The 14,550-nt window shown below is 37.3% G+C and overlaps 1 protein-coding gene across 1 annotated transcript in view; it reads right to left on the bottom strand.

Moving 5' to 3' along the window:
* ZBTB41 (zinc finger and BTB domain containing 41) overlaps positions 1 to 14,550 on the bottom strand; it is an 81,060-nt gene that overhangs the window by 12,100 nt on the left and 54,410 nt on the right. Inside the window, exon 9 of the mRNA XM_006834177.1 lies at positions 10,099 to 10,187. Within this exon, the coding sequence (XP_006834240.1) occupies positions 10,099 to 10,187 (89 nt within the window). The remainder of the gene's footprint in view (positions 1 to 10,098; positions 10,188 to 14,550) is intronic.

The following is a 14,550-nucleotide window of genomic DNA, read 5'->3' as shown; positions in this document are numbered from 1 at the left end:
CAGAGAAAAAGAGGAAGACCCCCAATGAGATGGATTGGCCAGGTGGCAGTATTGATGGACTCAAGTGTGGCAACAGTAGTAGTGAGGTTGGTCCATGATTGGACATTATTTTGTTCTGCTGTGCATAGGGTTGTTATGAGTCAGTTCTGACTCGATGGCACCTAACAACAACAACAACCATCCATTGTAGTTGTTGTTGTTAAGTGTAGTCAAGTCAGTTCCGACCCACAACAACCCTGTATAGGGTTTCCGAGGAGTGACTGGTGAGCTTGAACCACCAACTTTGAAGTTCAAACGGCTTTGTAGTCTGGCACATTAACCCACAGTGCCACACCAGGACTCCTTACTACATCCATAAGTATAGGTAAAGTTCATCAAATTGTAGTGCGTTACTTTTTTTTTTTTCCTTCCCTTTTCTTTCTTCTTCTAGTCGAGTTCTGATCATCCAGCCATCGAAGCCAGGTCAAGTGGGTACTATCGGCAAGTATGGGTGTTCTTGTGCATCTTCCCTCACTCACTCCATATCAGCTGGACGCTTCACTCTCTGCTCTAGTCCTCTGTGGCCATGTCACTGCCTCTGGGCCCAGGAGTCCCCGAGTCTTGCCATACTGCTGGCCATCCAGGTCTCCACCCGGGTTCACAGGAGTCTACTGAATGTGGTTGGACTCAGATCCCAACTTCATTGCTGTTTTTTCCCCCTCTTCCCCTTATTGGTGACCAACGTGGTCACCAGCCAGACCACATGCCTGCTTGTCTATTCCCCAAGTCCCAGTCTTAGAAAGGAGTTTGCTCTGAGGGGACGTGACCACTTGCCTTGATGACTCCCAGGCGAACAGTTTACTTGTTCTTGTAGTAATCAATCAGACTGCCATTATTGTTTCTGGATTTTCCTTCTGGTCTTTCTTCACGAAGTATCTTCTGTTCTTCTAACCACTCCAGGCTAGTCTACTCGTCCTTTCCAGTGGAAATTTCCCACCTCAGATATTCTGAATGGGGATCTGATTTCCACCTATAGTATTATGCAATGCAAAAGCTCCACAGGAAGCCTTTTTCAGTGGGCAACTTCTAGCCTCATTTAAGATATTCCAATCAGTTATAGGCTGAAAACGGACTTACAAGCTTTCTATTGTGATGTTTCTGGCTATTCCTCCGCTCCCCTCAAGTGTCTATGTCACAATGGTAGGCAAGGGAAGCTAAAATTCAAAAGACCACCAAGCATCTTAACATTATTCTCCTCTTTTACCCATTCAAACCATGCCTCAATCCCTGTATCCAGAAGACCTGCTGTTCCAAGGTTGTGCATACATCATCATTTACATCTGTCCCACTTAGCCCATGTGAACCTGCCTATCTGTTCTCCCATCCACCTTGTTCTTCCATTCCCCTCCCCCTTCTTATGTATTGCCCACCACTCCTACCCAGCACCCAAGCTATCCTGTGTCTATTCCCTACACTGTGGTATCTTCCCCTTCCTCCCTCACTTCCTTTCATCCCATACATCCCGGTGATCAGCAATTATATAATTTCTTTTTTTCCCCTTTTAGGGTGGATTCTTTTTCTTCGTCTTTTACAATAATGGTCTTATGCAGTATTTCTCCTTTTGTGACTGACTAATTTCACTCAACATAATGTCCTCAAGGTTCATCCATGTTATGCGGTGGCTTGTAGCTTCCTTTTTGTTCTTCAAGGTAGCATAATATTCCATTGTGTGTATGTACCACAGTTTGTTTATCCATTCTTCAATTGATGGGCATTTAGGCTGTCTCCATCCTTTTGCTATTGTAAACAGTGCTGCTATGAACATTGGTGTGCCTTTACCTACTCACGTTATGGCTCATATTTCTTGTGGGTAAATACCAAGGAAAAGAATTGCTGGAGCATAAGGTATTTCTATTTTCAACCTTCTGAGGAAGCACCATATTGCTTTCCAGAGTGGTTGAACCATTCTCCAATCCCACCAACAATATGAGGGTCCCAGTCTTTCCAAATCCTTGCCACCATTTACTGTCCTCTGCTTTTTTTTATCTTTCCTTTTATTGTTGGTGTGAGATGATATCTCATTGTTGTTTTGATTTGCATCTCTCTGATGGCTAGTGATCTTCATATGTTTGTTAGCTGCCCAGATCTCCTCCTTGGTGAAGTGTCTGTTCATGTCCTATGTCCATTTTTTAATTGGGTTGTCTTTTTCTTGTAGAGGTGTTATAGTTTCCTATGTATTTTAGAAATGAGTCCCTTATCTGATGTGTCATTGCAAAAGATTTTTTCCCATTCTGTGGTTTCCCTTTTTACTCTTTTGGTGAAATCTTTTGATGCACATACATTTTTAATTTTTAGTATGTCCCAATCATCTATTTTGTCTACTTCTGTTTATATACTTTTCAAAATGTTTGGAAGTGTGTGTGCGCCCTGAATCAGAGCCCACACATTTGTCCCTTTATTTTCATTGATGACCTTCATAATTTTGGGATTCACATTAAGGTCTTTAGTCCATGCTGAGTTGGTTTTTGTATAAGGCTTGAGGTAAAGGTCTTGTTTCAATCTTTTGCATATCACTTTCCAGTTATGCCAGCACCATCTGTTAAAGAGACTATGTCCTCCCCATGCATTACAACTAGACACTTTGTCGAAAATCAGTTGGCTGTGTGTGGATGGGTTAATTTTTGGATTCTCAATTCTGTTCCCTCAATTCTGTTCCATTGATCAATGTATCTTTCATTGTACCAGTTACCAGGCTGTTTTGACCACTGTAGCCATGTAGTAAAATTTGAAATCAGGGAGTGGGAGGCCTCAAACCTAGTTCTTCTTCTTAAGCAGTGGTTTGTTTATCCTGGGTCTCTTTCCTATCCATGTAAAGTTTGTAATTGTCTTTTCCATCTCTTTGAAGAATGTTGTTGGAATCTAAATCAGGATTGTATTGTATATGTAAATTGCTTTGGGCAGTATTGACAATTTCACGATGTTGAGTCTTCCTATTCAAGAACATTGTATGTTCTTCCACTTCTATAAGTCTCTTTTGGTTTCTTGTAGTAGTGTTTTTAATTTTCTTTGTATAGGTTCTTTGTTTCTTTGGTTACATTTCTTCCTAAATATTTCCTTCTTTGGGCAGCTACTATAAAGGGTATTGCTTTCCTAATGCCCTTTTCAGCACTGTCATTGTTACCATAAAGGAATCCAACTGACTTTTGTATGTTGATCTTATACCCTGCCACTTTGCTGAATCTTCCAATGATATCTAGTAGCTTTTTCACTGAGTCTTTGGGGTTTTCTATGTATTATGATCATATCATCTGCAAACAGAGTTTTATTTCCTCTTTGCCAACTTGGATGCCTTTAATTTCCCTATCTTGCCATATAGCTCTGGCTAAGACTTCGAGCACAATACTGAATAGGAGTGGTGACAAAGGTCATCCTTGTTTGGTTCCTGTTCACAGAGGGAAGGCTTTCAGTTTCTCTCCATTGAGAGTGATGTAGGCTGTTGGTTTTATATATATGCTCTTGATTATATTGAGGAATTTCCTTCAATTCCTACTTTGTTGAGTTTTTTATCAGGAAAGGATGTTGGATTTTGTCAAATGCCTTATCTGCATCAATTGATATAATCATGAAGTTCTTTTCCTTTTTCTTATTTATATGGTAGATTACATTGATTGTTGTTCTTATGTTGAACCAACCTTGCATGCCTTTTATGAAACCCACTTGGTTATGAAGTATTTTATTTTTGATGTGCTGCTGGATTCTGCTGGCTAGGATTTTGTTGAGAATTTTTTTTGTAGGATTTTTTTTGTGTCTATGTTCATGAGGGATATTGCTCTGTAGTTTTCTTTCTTAGTGATGTCCTTTCCTGTTTAGGGTATGAGGGTTATGTTTGTTTCATAATAAGTATTAGGAAGTTTTCCATCTTCTTCTTATATATTCTGGAATAATTTGAGTAGAATTGGTGACAGCTCTTTCCTGAATGTTTGGTAGATATCACCAGTGAAGCCATCTGGGCCTGGACTTTTTTTGGTTGGGAGTTTTTTGAGGACCTGATCAATTTCTTCTTTTGTTATGGATCTTTTCAGGTTTTCTACTTCACTCTGTGTTAGTTTAGGTAGTTCGTGGTTTTACAAAAATGTATCAATCTCTTCTAACTTTTCGAATTTTTTGGAGTATAATTCTTCATAGTATTCTGTTATTATCCTTTTGATTTCCTTTGGTTCTGTTGTGATATTGCACATGTGGTTTCTAATGCATGTTATTTGTGTCCTCTCCTTCTTTTCTTTTGTTAGTTTTGTCAATGGCTTGTCAATTTATTAATCCTTTCAAAGAACCAGCTTCTTGTCCTGTTGATTCTTTCTATAGTTTTTCTGTTTTTCATCTCATTTATTTCTGCTTTTATCTTTATTATTTCTTTTCTTTGGTGACTGTACGTTCCCTCTGTTGATCTGTTTCTAATTGTTGAAGATGCTGTGTTAATGTGTTAATTTTGAATATTTTCTCTTTTTAGATGTGCGCATTTATCACAATAAATTGTCCTCTCAGCACTGCTTTCACTGTGTCCCAAAGATTTTGGTATGTTGTGTTTTCATTCTCATTTGTTTCTAGGAACTTTGTGAATTCACGTTTAATTTCTTCTTTTACCCAGTCACTTTACAGCAGGGTGTTATTCAATTTCCATGTATTCGACTTTATTTCCTTGATTTTCTTATTGTTGATTTTTAGTTTTATAGCACTGTGGTCTGAAAAGCTGCTTTGTAGTATTTTGATGTTTGTAAATTTATGGAAGCTTTCTTTGTGACCTAACACATGGTCAATTCTGGAAAGTGTTTCCATGATCACTGGAAAAGAATGTATATTGTGCTGTTGTTCAGTTGAATGCTCTGTGCACATCTATGAGGTCAAGTTGTTTGTGTTGTTTAGTTCCTCTGTAACTCTGCCAAGTTTCTGATTTTCTGTCCCTTTTTGAAAGTGGTGTATTAAAATCTTCCACTATAATTGTAGATTTATCTATTTCTTTCTTCAATTCTAGTAAGGTTTGCTTTATATATCTTGGTGCTCTTTCATTGGGAGCATAGATATTTATTATGGTTATGTAGTAGTGGTTACGAATCGGGCTGCGAACCTTAAGGTCAGCGGTTCAAAACTACCAGCCGCTCCGTGGGAGAAAGATGAGGCCTTCTACTCCCGTAAAGATTTACACCCTCGGAAACCCTGTACAGGGTCGCTATGGGTCGGACCCGACTCGATGGCACTCAACAACAACAACAAGTCTTGCTCAATTGATCCTTTGATCATGAGATAGTGTCCTTCTTTATCTCTTATGCTGGTTTTTGTCTTACAGTTTACTTATTGGAGATTAGAACTGCCACTCATGCTTGTTTACTGTTGCAGTTAGCTTGGTACATTTTTTTCCATCCTCTAACTATTAGTCTGTTTTTGTCTTTGTGTGCAAGATGTGTCTCTTGCAGGAAGCCTATTGAAGGGTCTTGTTTTCTTATCCATTCTGCCACTCTCTGTCTCTTCAATGGTGCATTTATCCATTGTCATTCAATATAATTATTGAAAGATATGAATTAATTGCTGCCAATATGTTAATGTTTTGGTAGTGATGTTCGTGCCTTTGTTCTGCATGCCTTCTTGTGCTGAATTTGTGTTTTTTGTGCTATTTTTTTGTCAGTTTCTTCTCTGTTTTCATGTTTGCTTGTTTTGCTTGGAAGTTCATTTTCAAGGTGGGTTGTGAAGTATTAACTTTCTTTGGGGTTACCCTATAGCCTAATAACTTTTCCCTCCATTTAAGACAATCTATTGTATCTTGTAATCTACCTGACCTCCTCAACACCTGGATCTTTGTTCCCACATTTTCCCCTTCTTTGACATTGTTACTATTTTGATCTTCAGCTGACCTCCTAGCTCCTTCAAATTCATTGTTGTAGTTTTGTTCTGTTGTGGACTCTGCTATCAGTCTGAGTTTCAGGTGGTGTTGTCACTCTGGTCAATCTCTGGTTGTTGTCTGTTCTTGTTGATTTTCAGTCCAAAGAACTCCCTTTAAGATGTTTTGAAGTGCTGGATTGGCTTTGGCAAAGTCTCTTAGCTTCCGTTTATCCTGGAATGTTTTCATTGCACCATCATATTTAATTGACAGTTTTGCTGGACAGACGATTCTTGGATGGTAGCTTTTTTTTTCTTTTAGGATTTTGTTATGTCTCCCCATTGCCTTCTTGCCTGCATCGTTTATGCTAAGAAGTCACAGCTTAATCTGATTTGCTTGCCTTTGTAAGTAATATTCTCTGGGGGTGTCGACTTGCTCAGGCCCCTCCTCTAGTTACCACCATAGAGGTGTGCAGATATATATTAAGAACTTAATGGGAGAAAGACTGTTTACTAAGTTTTGTCTCTGAAGGTCAGTTAAGTATTTGTGTGTGCACAGCATAATTTTTGAAGTAGTTGTGTCATTTTATGTTGGGATTTTACAGAGTGTTCATATGGTTTGTCTGTCAGGCCAAACCTGCTTTTTTTTATTGCTGGATACACAGGAGTAAAAGGTCCCAGACAAGTTAATTTTAGGGCTGGGACCCACAGTCAGAAATCAAAAGCAGCAGTCAAAGAATTTGTCCTTGGACCAATGGGGCTCTTTCTCTCTGTGCCATGGGAAAGCTGTGGTCTCAACGCTGGACTTTTTGGGGGGTATGCACCTACCTGCCTGAAGGCATCTGGGCTGGGCAAAGGTGGCATGATAGGGAAAAGGAGGAAAAAATGTGTAGAGTCCCCCCACACCTCCTTTTGCAAATGTCACTGTGTCAATTTTAGCACTGGTTGCCTGTGCTGCAATGCAGGTTCCCTGTGCTGGGCTGACTCTAGCCCCTCCCTCTGACCACCACTGGGGTGGGATGGCCACAGAGGGAGTCCAGTGGTATCTTGACCGATTCCTAAGTCACAATATTTTCCTTTATACTGTGATTTTTCCACTGGCGGTACGGGAAACTGACACCCTGAACTTTATGCTAGATCCAGAGCTCTGTTGCTGTTACGGGAGAGAGCTTCTCTGGGTTTTCAGTCCCTCCCGCATGGAGTCTCTCCTACCTGACTCTGCTCTGTGGCCGCCAAAACCAGAAGTCTGCTAATTCAGTCATTTCTTGTAAAATTTAAAGGTATTATCTCTTTTTGATAAGTATGTGTAAACCATACTTAGTCCTGATGTGATGCTGTAGTATAAGCATTGAACTGGAAGCTGCAACAACAGTAGTTTAAACCCACCAGCTGCTCTTGGAAACCCTACACAGGGTTGCTATCAGTCAGAAACGACTCAGCAGCATACAACAACAAATCACACTAATCTAATTTAAACCTAAACTTTAAAAAAAAATTCCATTTTGAAGCGTGAACACAGCTGCTATTTGTTCACATTTTATTGACTTGGGAGCAGTGCTTTGGTTTTTACTATATTAAATTGCCCATTCTGGTTTTATACCATCCTTGCTTTTCTAGGAACCAAAGTACATCATATATGTAAGTAGCTGACAAGTCTCCGTATGTACCTCCAATCACTAGACTAACTTTCCACTAAAGTGGTCAGAAATTACACACACAAAAAAAGGTCTCATTATTGTTTTCATTTGTAAACTTTTAAACAAAGTTAACATTCTTTATTATTTTGCCAACTTTTAGTCTTATTATTTGGGCCAAATTTATCACCAGTAAGCTGGTGGTGGGGAGTACAGTAGATCCATATGATAAGCACTGGACTGTAAACCACAAGTTCAATGGTTTGAGCTCAGCAGCCGCTCCTCAAGAGAAAGATGAGGCTTTCTACTACTAAAAAGATTTAAAGTCTCAGAAACCCTATCCTATACAGGGTCACTATGAATTGGAGCCAACTCAAAGGTACTTTTAACAACAAAAGTCATTAACCCTGGGCAAGGCAATGAAGCAACTAAGTGTACTGAGCTAACCAAAATTGAAAACAATTCATTATATATTGTACTCCATCTGGAAAAAGAAAAAAGAATGAACAGAAGAGAAAAGGAGTGTAAGGAATCCAGTTGGGTTAGAGGGGGGGTCCCAAAGAATAAGAGTCTGGACAAATGCGAAGAGTCTATCCAGACAAGAGAAACAAAATCTGGAAGAAAAAAAAATTGTTCTAGTAGCCAGAGAGATACACTGCTATGAGGGTAAAGATGGATCAACAACCTTCACCACTGCTCATGTAAACGATCCTAGAAGATTATCACATTATTTCACTTAACATCTACATTTACAGACACTCCTTCTAATTATAAATTTGGCAACTCTGTATCCCTGACACACAACAAAGGACACGGGCCAGTACACATTAAAATCTCAAGCTCTCGAAGGTATGTCTAGCACTATAAATGGACCAGCTGACCTCCTGGATAATATCTCTCAGGTGGTTATTATCAGGAATTCCTCAAATTATAATTCTCAATGCAGAGATAAAATTGAGTTTCTGGACCTACAAATAATCAGGATGAACCTGGGAACATGTTCACGACTAGTTCTTGTAATGGTCACTCTGTTAAGTTCCATCTGGGTAGCATGCTGATCACTTCAGATCCGGATTTTGCAAACCATAGCCTGAAGTCAAATCCAGCTTGCTGCCTGTTTTGATAAATAAACTTTTGCTGAAACACAGCCATGATCATTTGGTTACGTTCTGCCTATGACTGTTTTTATGACTGACGCAACAGCAGAACTGAGCGGCTGTGACAGAGACTGCCTTGTCTGCCAAGCATAAAATATTTACTAACTGGCTTGTTAGAGAAAATATTTGCTGACACCTGCTTCAGATGATTCCTCCCTCTTATTTCAAAATAATCATACTCTTGGTCTTACTTAGTAATAGAGCTCATTTTCTCCATTTTCAATGGGGAAAGAGATTCATCTCCAATTCCAACACAATGGGAGATACCCAGAGATGGAAATTCCATACTGGCATTGGTAACAAACCAATTAGTATAAAACAAGTGTTTTCAAAACTTTTAATGATGTTATTAAGCCAGCCCTTACTCAGTTTCTCCTCTGAATAATTCCTGAAGCTAACAATTCTTAAATCATCATTGGTCATGAACTAATCTTCTATAAATTTGTCATTTCTTCAAGTCACGTGTTTTATCTGGCTTCTTACTACTTATAACTAATAGGGAGACAGCATCAGTACAGTTTCTTCAATTTACCTATATATCCCCAAATCATGATGACTTTTACATTTGAAGGAGGGCATAATTTTGCTTTTCACAGCATCACTGTATAAGTAACACATGTACAATTGATGTACAATTGTAATTATTTGCTATCGAAATTACCTAAGTCTAGTAATTTCCTATTCTAATACTTATGAAATCAAGTACTTTTCTTGCTAGAAAAGCAGTATGACAAAATTCAAACTAAATATAAAACAAAGCAATCATAAATGTATAAATGGGCTTATTTTAAAAAAAAGAAGAAAGGAGGAAAGAAGGGAAGGGAAGGGGTGAAGAAACAAACCACCTTTTAACAACTGTTGATTTACATGCAAGCCTCACAAAGACTAAGACAACATACTGGAAAGAATGCAACAAACACTCAGTTTCAGAATATGACAGCATCCCCAGGGGAAAAGATGGAGAAAATTACTTTTGGAAAGCAGCAGAAGCAAAGACTTCTACTACAATTACCTAAAGATCACGATTGACCAGGTGAAAATGAAAACTATATATATTGGTGACCTGGTAAGCAGACATTTAAGATCACACTTGAATTACTCTTTTAATGGTCTAGAAAACCCAAAGTAAACAAACAGAAAGCCGATGTCTATGAAGTATCTTCAGAAAGTAACAGAGATACAGAGGAATCATAATCCAAAAACAAGGGAAAATGAGAATAATTAAAAGTTGAGTAAATCTTCCTGTGGCAAATATTCCCATAACTCTATAAAAAATATTTTAAAATACTGAAACTTATATACTAGAACATATTGCTCATGCATGACATGAACTTTACTATGAGTAAACATTTAAATGAGGAAAAAATTAAAAGTATATCAATGAAAAATAACATTTAAATGTACATAATTTACTATAAAATAATTTTACAAAATATTTATATAAACATATTAAGTTTTACCTGAATGTGTCCGAAAATGCATTTCTAGACTTGATTTGCCTTTAAAAATTTTCTTGCAAACATCACACTGATGAAATGTTGCTTTATATCTAAAGAAGAGGCTTAAGTTATTAAATATAATTTTAATAGATAACCTAATTACAACTTTACATATAATTCTCACATTAATAAAGCACAAAACTCTGAGGGAACACAGAAACCCTTTTTACATATCTCCAAAAACTTACCCTGGTTCTTCCTTCTCCAGGTGTAATTAGCAACAAAACAACAGAAAAATCACTTGCTGTCAAGTAAAGTAAACTCATTGTGACCCTATGTGTTTCAGAATAGAACCCTGGATCCATGAGGTTTTCAGTGGCTGCTTTTTTCAGAAATAGATCTCTCTGGCCTCTCTTCCAAGGTGCCTTTGGGTGGGCTTAAATTGTTAACCTCTCAGTTAACAGCCAAGTATGTTAAATCAATTGCTCTACGCAAGGACAAATGTATAAAGAAGATTTTAGATACTCAACTGCTTTAACAGTTTATACTCATGAACATTTTTCATGAGTATAATCATTTGTTATTAAAATATATGAAAAAGAAAAAATACACATTTCTGAAGGTAAAAGAAGGGGCTGACTGCTAAGGGGTACAGCAAAACTTTGGGGGGATGAATGGAACTATGCTATAAATTGTGCTGGCTATATGACTGCATGTCTTTATCAAAACTTGCAGAACTACACACCAAAACCAGTGAATTTCACTAGAAATCATCGTTGTTGTTAAGTGCCGTTGAGTCAATTCTGACCCATAGCAACCCTATATAGGGTTTCCAAGGAGCAGCTGGTGAACTTGAACCACTGACCTTGCAGTTCAAATTACTCTGCAGTCCGATGCATTAGCCCACAGCGCCACACCAGGACTCCTATATAAATCATATTAGTATTAAAATGAACTTTTTTTTTCTTAAAAAATGGGAATTTGATACTAAGACTGATTTAAAAAAAATGAAGAAAAAATAGAGTAAAATGCTAGTGGTTTATTTTTATTATAGATAAATAAATACACATAAATAAAGTTATAAATACAAAAAAGTAACTTACTTAGCAGGTTAGTGATGTACCTAAGAGTAAGTGTTTAGGAATTAAATGCTAGTCTCAAAATTTAATTGTTTTGAATATTAAGATAGGTATAAGTAAAATAATTAACATTTAAGTGGTAGGTACTGCCATCTCATCTAGAATGCAATTCTTACCTAATGTGTACATGGCAGCCTGGCAAAATAATTACTTCAAACCTAGGCGTCTATAATGTTCTGTAAGAAGTTTGCTTTTAACATATCCAGTTAGATTTACCTAAAATGTTTCAGCATATTATTGCCAAATTAAATAGCAGTATAGTATGCTTAGGGTTTCACAAGCTATACACAAATTTAAATTCAGCCAAGCCAACATTTACAGAGTAGCTCTGCTTTAGTAAAACACCATGTTAGACCCGGTCTTCAAGAAAATTACTTCTATTTGATAACAGACATTAAAAGAGATCATTTGGTTAGTGAATTTGGGGTGCCACTGAAAACTGTGACATGAGATGCCCAACCCATTATGCTTGATCTGTCTTATGTAATCACATCCATGGTTACGTATTACATGAAAATTGAACAGGGTTACCATGTGAACATGCAGAAAGGGTTACTAATGGAATCTTACTGGGTGTGGCACTGTGAGTTAATGGGCCAGACTGCAAAGACCTTTGAACTGCAAGGTCGGTGGTTCAAGATCACCAGCTGCTCCTCAGAAACCCTATACAAGGTTGCTATGGGTCGGAATCAACTCGACGGCACTTCACAACAACGTTAGGACATGTAAGGTCACAGTACTAACCAGGACAATTTTGTCCTCCAAGGGACATTTGGCAATGCCTGAAGATATTTTTGTTTCCCACAATTGGAGGGGAGGTGCTGCTGGCATCTACTGGATCACTAGTGATACTACTAAACATCTGACAAGGCAGCCCCTAGCTACAGACATAGAATAGACCAAGATATTGCAGTTCCATCACTACTGACCAGATATCCCAAATGTCAATAGTACTGTAATTGAGATATCTTGGTCTATTCTATGAAGAGAACAATATTTTGAAAAATACAATAATGCTCAAAGCATTTTAGTTGCCTCACAGTGAACTTAGGACAAAGATAAACTCTGAAAGATCTTGCACTGCTCCAAGCTCTCTCTCTCCACCTCTTTCTGTCTCACTATATAGATCCAGTATTATAACCACTCCACCACAATCCCCCTGGCTGGCTGTCTATGCTAAAGACACTGTACTTTCAATTCCTTTAACTCATTCTGTCCCATCCCACCACCTAGACTTTGTAAGCACTGTTCCTCGTTCCTAGTCTCTCTCTTCTTTTTTTAATGTGGTTAATTCTTAATTTCCTCTTGATTTTCAGTTTTATGATCACTACCTCAAAATAGTCTTTCCTATGTTGTTGTTAAATGCCATCCAGTTGATTCTGACTCATAGCAACCCTGTATAGGGTTTCTAAAGAACCACTGGTGGGTCTGAACCACTAACCATGCCATTTAGCGATTACCCTACAGTGCCACACTAGGATTTCTAACAAAGTCAAATTCTCTTTTCATATGCTATCATGGTACCATGTAAGTATCCTTCATAATATTTCTCCAAATTGTACTTTTACACACATGCATCTGACTGTTCAGTGTTTATAAGTCCATAAGGAAAGGGATCTCATCTTATTTTTTCCTTCCATAGTGTGTCTCTAGCAGCCTAGAGTACTTGACACAAAAAAGCTAAATATACATTTATTATTTAAAATGAATGAATCAATGAATGAGACTAGTGCAATAATTCAGGTAGAAGATGGAAAGATTTTGAACTGAGACAATAAAGGAGCAAAATATCAGAAGAACTTAGAAAGAGTAATACAAGATGATTCTGCATTGATGCTGGTATCAGCAACTCAGATAAGAAAAACAGAGGAAAAACAATTTTGAAAAGATACTTGGTTGGGATATATTAAATCTGAGGTATCTATGTGATATCCAAGTACATAAGCAGAGGACAAATGGACAACCACTATAAAGCTGTAGGAGGGATCCAAGAGAGATTTGGGAGTGAACAGACAGAATAGAGACAACCATTAAAATGAATGAAATCACATTTTAGAGACGCTATCTAGAGTGAGAAGAAGGATAAATCTAAACTGAAGGAAAAACAATTATTTCTATGTTCAACAAAGAAGAGTACAATCTATTCATTCTTCTAGCCTAAATTCAGAGTTTGTAGAACTATTTTCATAAGGCAAAGTTTAAGAATTAAAATCAGTAAAGCTCTCTCATCGATGTATCTTTCATGCTTCTCTTTCACAAAATGGGAAATGTTAAATATGTAGCCGTGACTTACTCTCCTCTTACACCTCTTGAACTAAACTTCAGACTGAGTTAGAAACACTGAACAGTACTAAATTGTTAGAAAAATAAGTTTCATCTTGGATGCAGGATACAAATTATTAGTTGAAGGATGATTAAACAGCAACTTACTTGGGGATTACTGCTGAGATAGCAAAACTACAAAAACATTCTAGCAAATACATACGTAGGCGTGTAGATACATATTTATAAATATTGAAATTGTAAAATGAGAATGAACTATTTAAATTTTAACCATATTTAATCAAATAATTTTACATGTCTGAAATTAAGCAAATTTTAGTTGTTTTAATTATTCCACTGCCCATTTTGATTCTCTTGGGAAGCTATGTTGGCTTTCTTCTTTCATCATTATTTTGTCAGAGTTTTCTAACTTAAGATATTCATATGTTGTTGGTGGTGTTGTTAAATGCTGTAGAGTCAGTTCTGACTCATAGCAACCCTACATATGGTTTCGAAGGAGCAACTGGTGGGTTTGAAGCATCAACCTTTCAGTTAGAAATTCAATGCTTATGCTAAAGGACTCCATATATGTGTGCACTGTCCTTTTTTTTTTTTTTAGCAAAGCATGCATGCCTACCTGGAGACATGCAGTTAATATAAATGAATAAAACAAATCAGATATAAGATAACAGTGCTAGAGTTTCTTGTATCTAACCAAATATATTAGAAAATGAAAGCAGGAGTATGTTTAGTAGACAGGTGGTGAAAAAAAATATATTACTAACTGAAAAGTTTTATATCTACAGAGAGCATATGGCAACTTGAAAGAAAGAGAATGAACCAACTGAGCCCGTAATTCTTAAGAAAGTGGCTGTAAAGATCTAGAGTATCAGGATATGCTGGTTAACTTGTTGAACTCAAAACAGTAAGAGCAATGACTGAGAAAAACTTTGAGTGACAAAGGAGAACAGAAAGTATCAGATCAAGTGTATGTTACAAATGAGCTCATATTTGCTCTGTTGTTGTTGCTATTAGGTGCCATCGAGTAAGTACCGACCCATAGTGACCTTAT

This window comes from Chrysochloris asiatica, unplaced genomic scaffold (assembly GCF_000296735.1).
Source record: "Chrysochloris asiatica unplaced genomic scaffold, ChrAsi1.0 scaffold00009, whole genome shotgun sequence".
Taxonomy (NCBI): domain Eukaryota; kingdom Metazoa; phylum Chordata; class Mammalia; order Afrosoricida; family Chrysochloridae; genus Chrysochloris; species Chrysochloris asiatica.
This window is presented reverse-complemented; position numbering and strand designations above follow the sequence as displayed.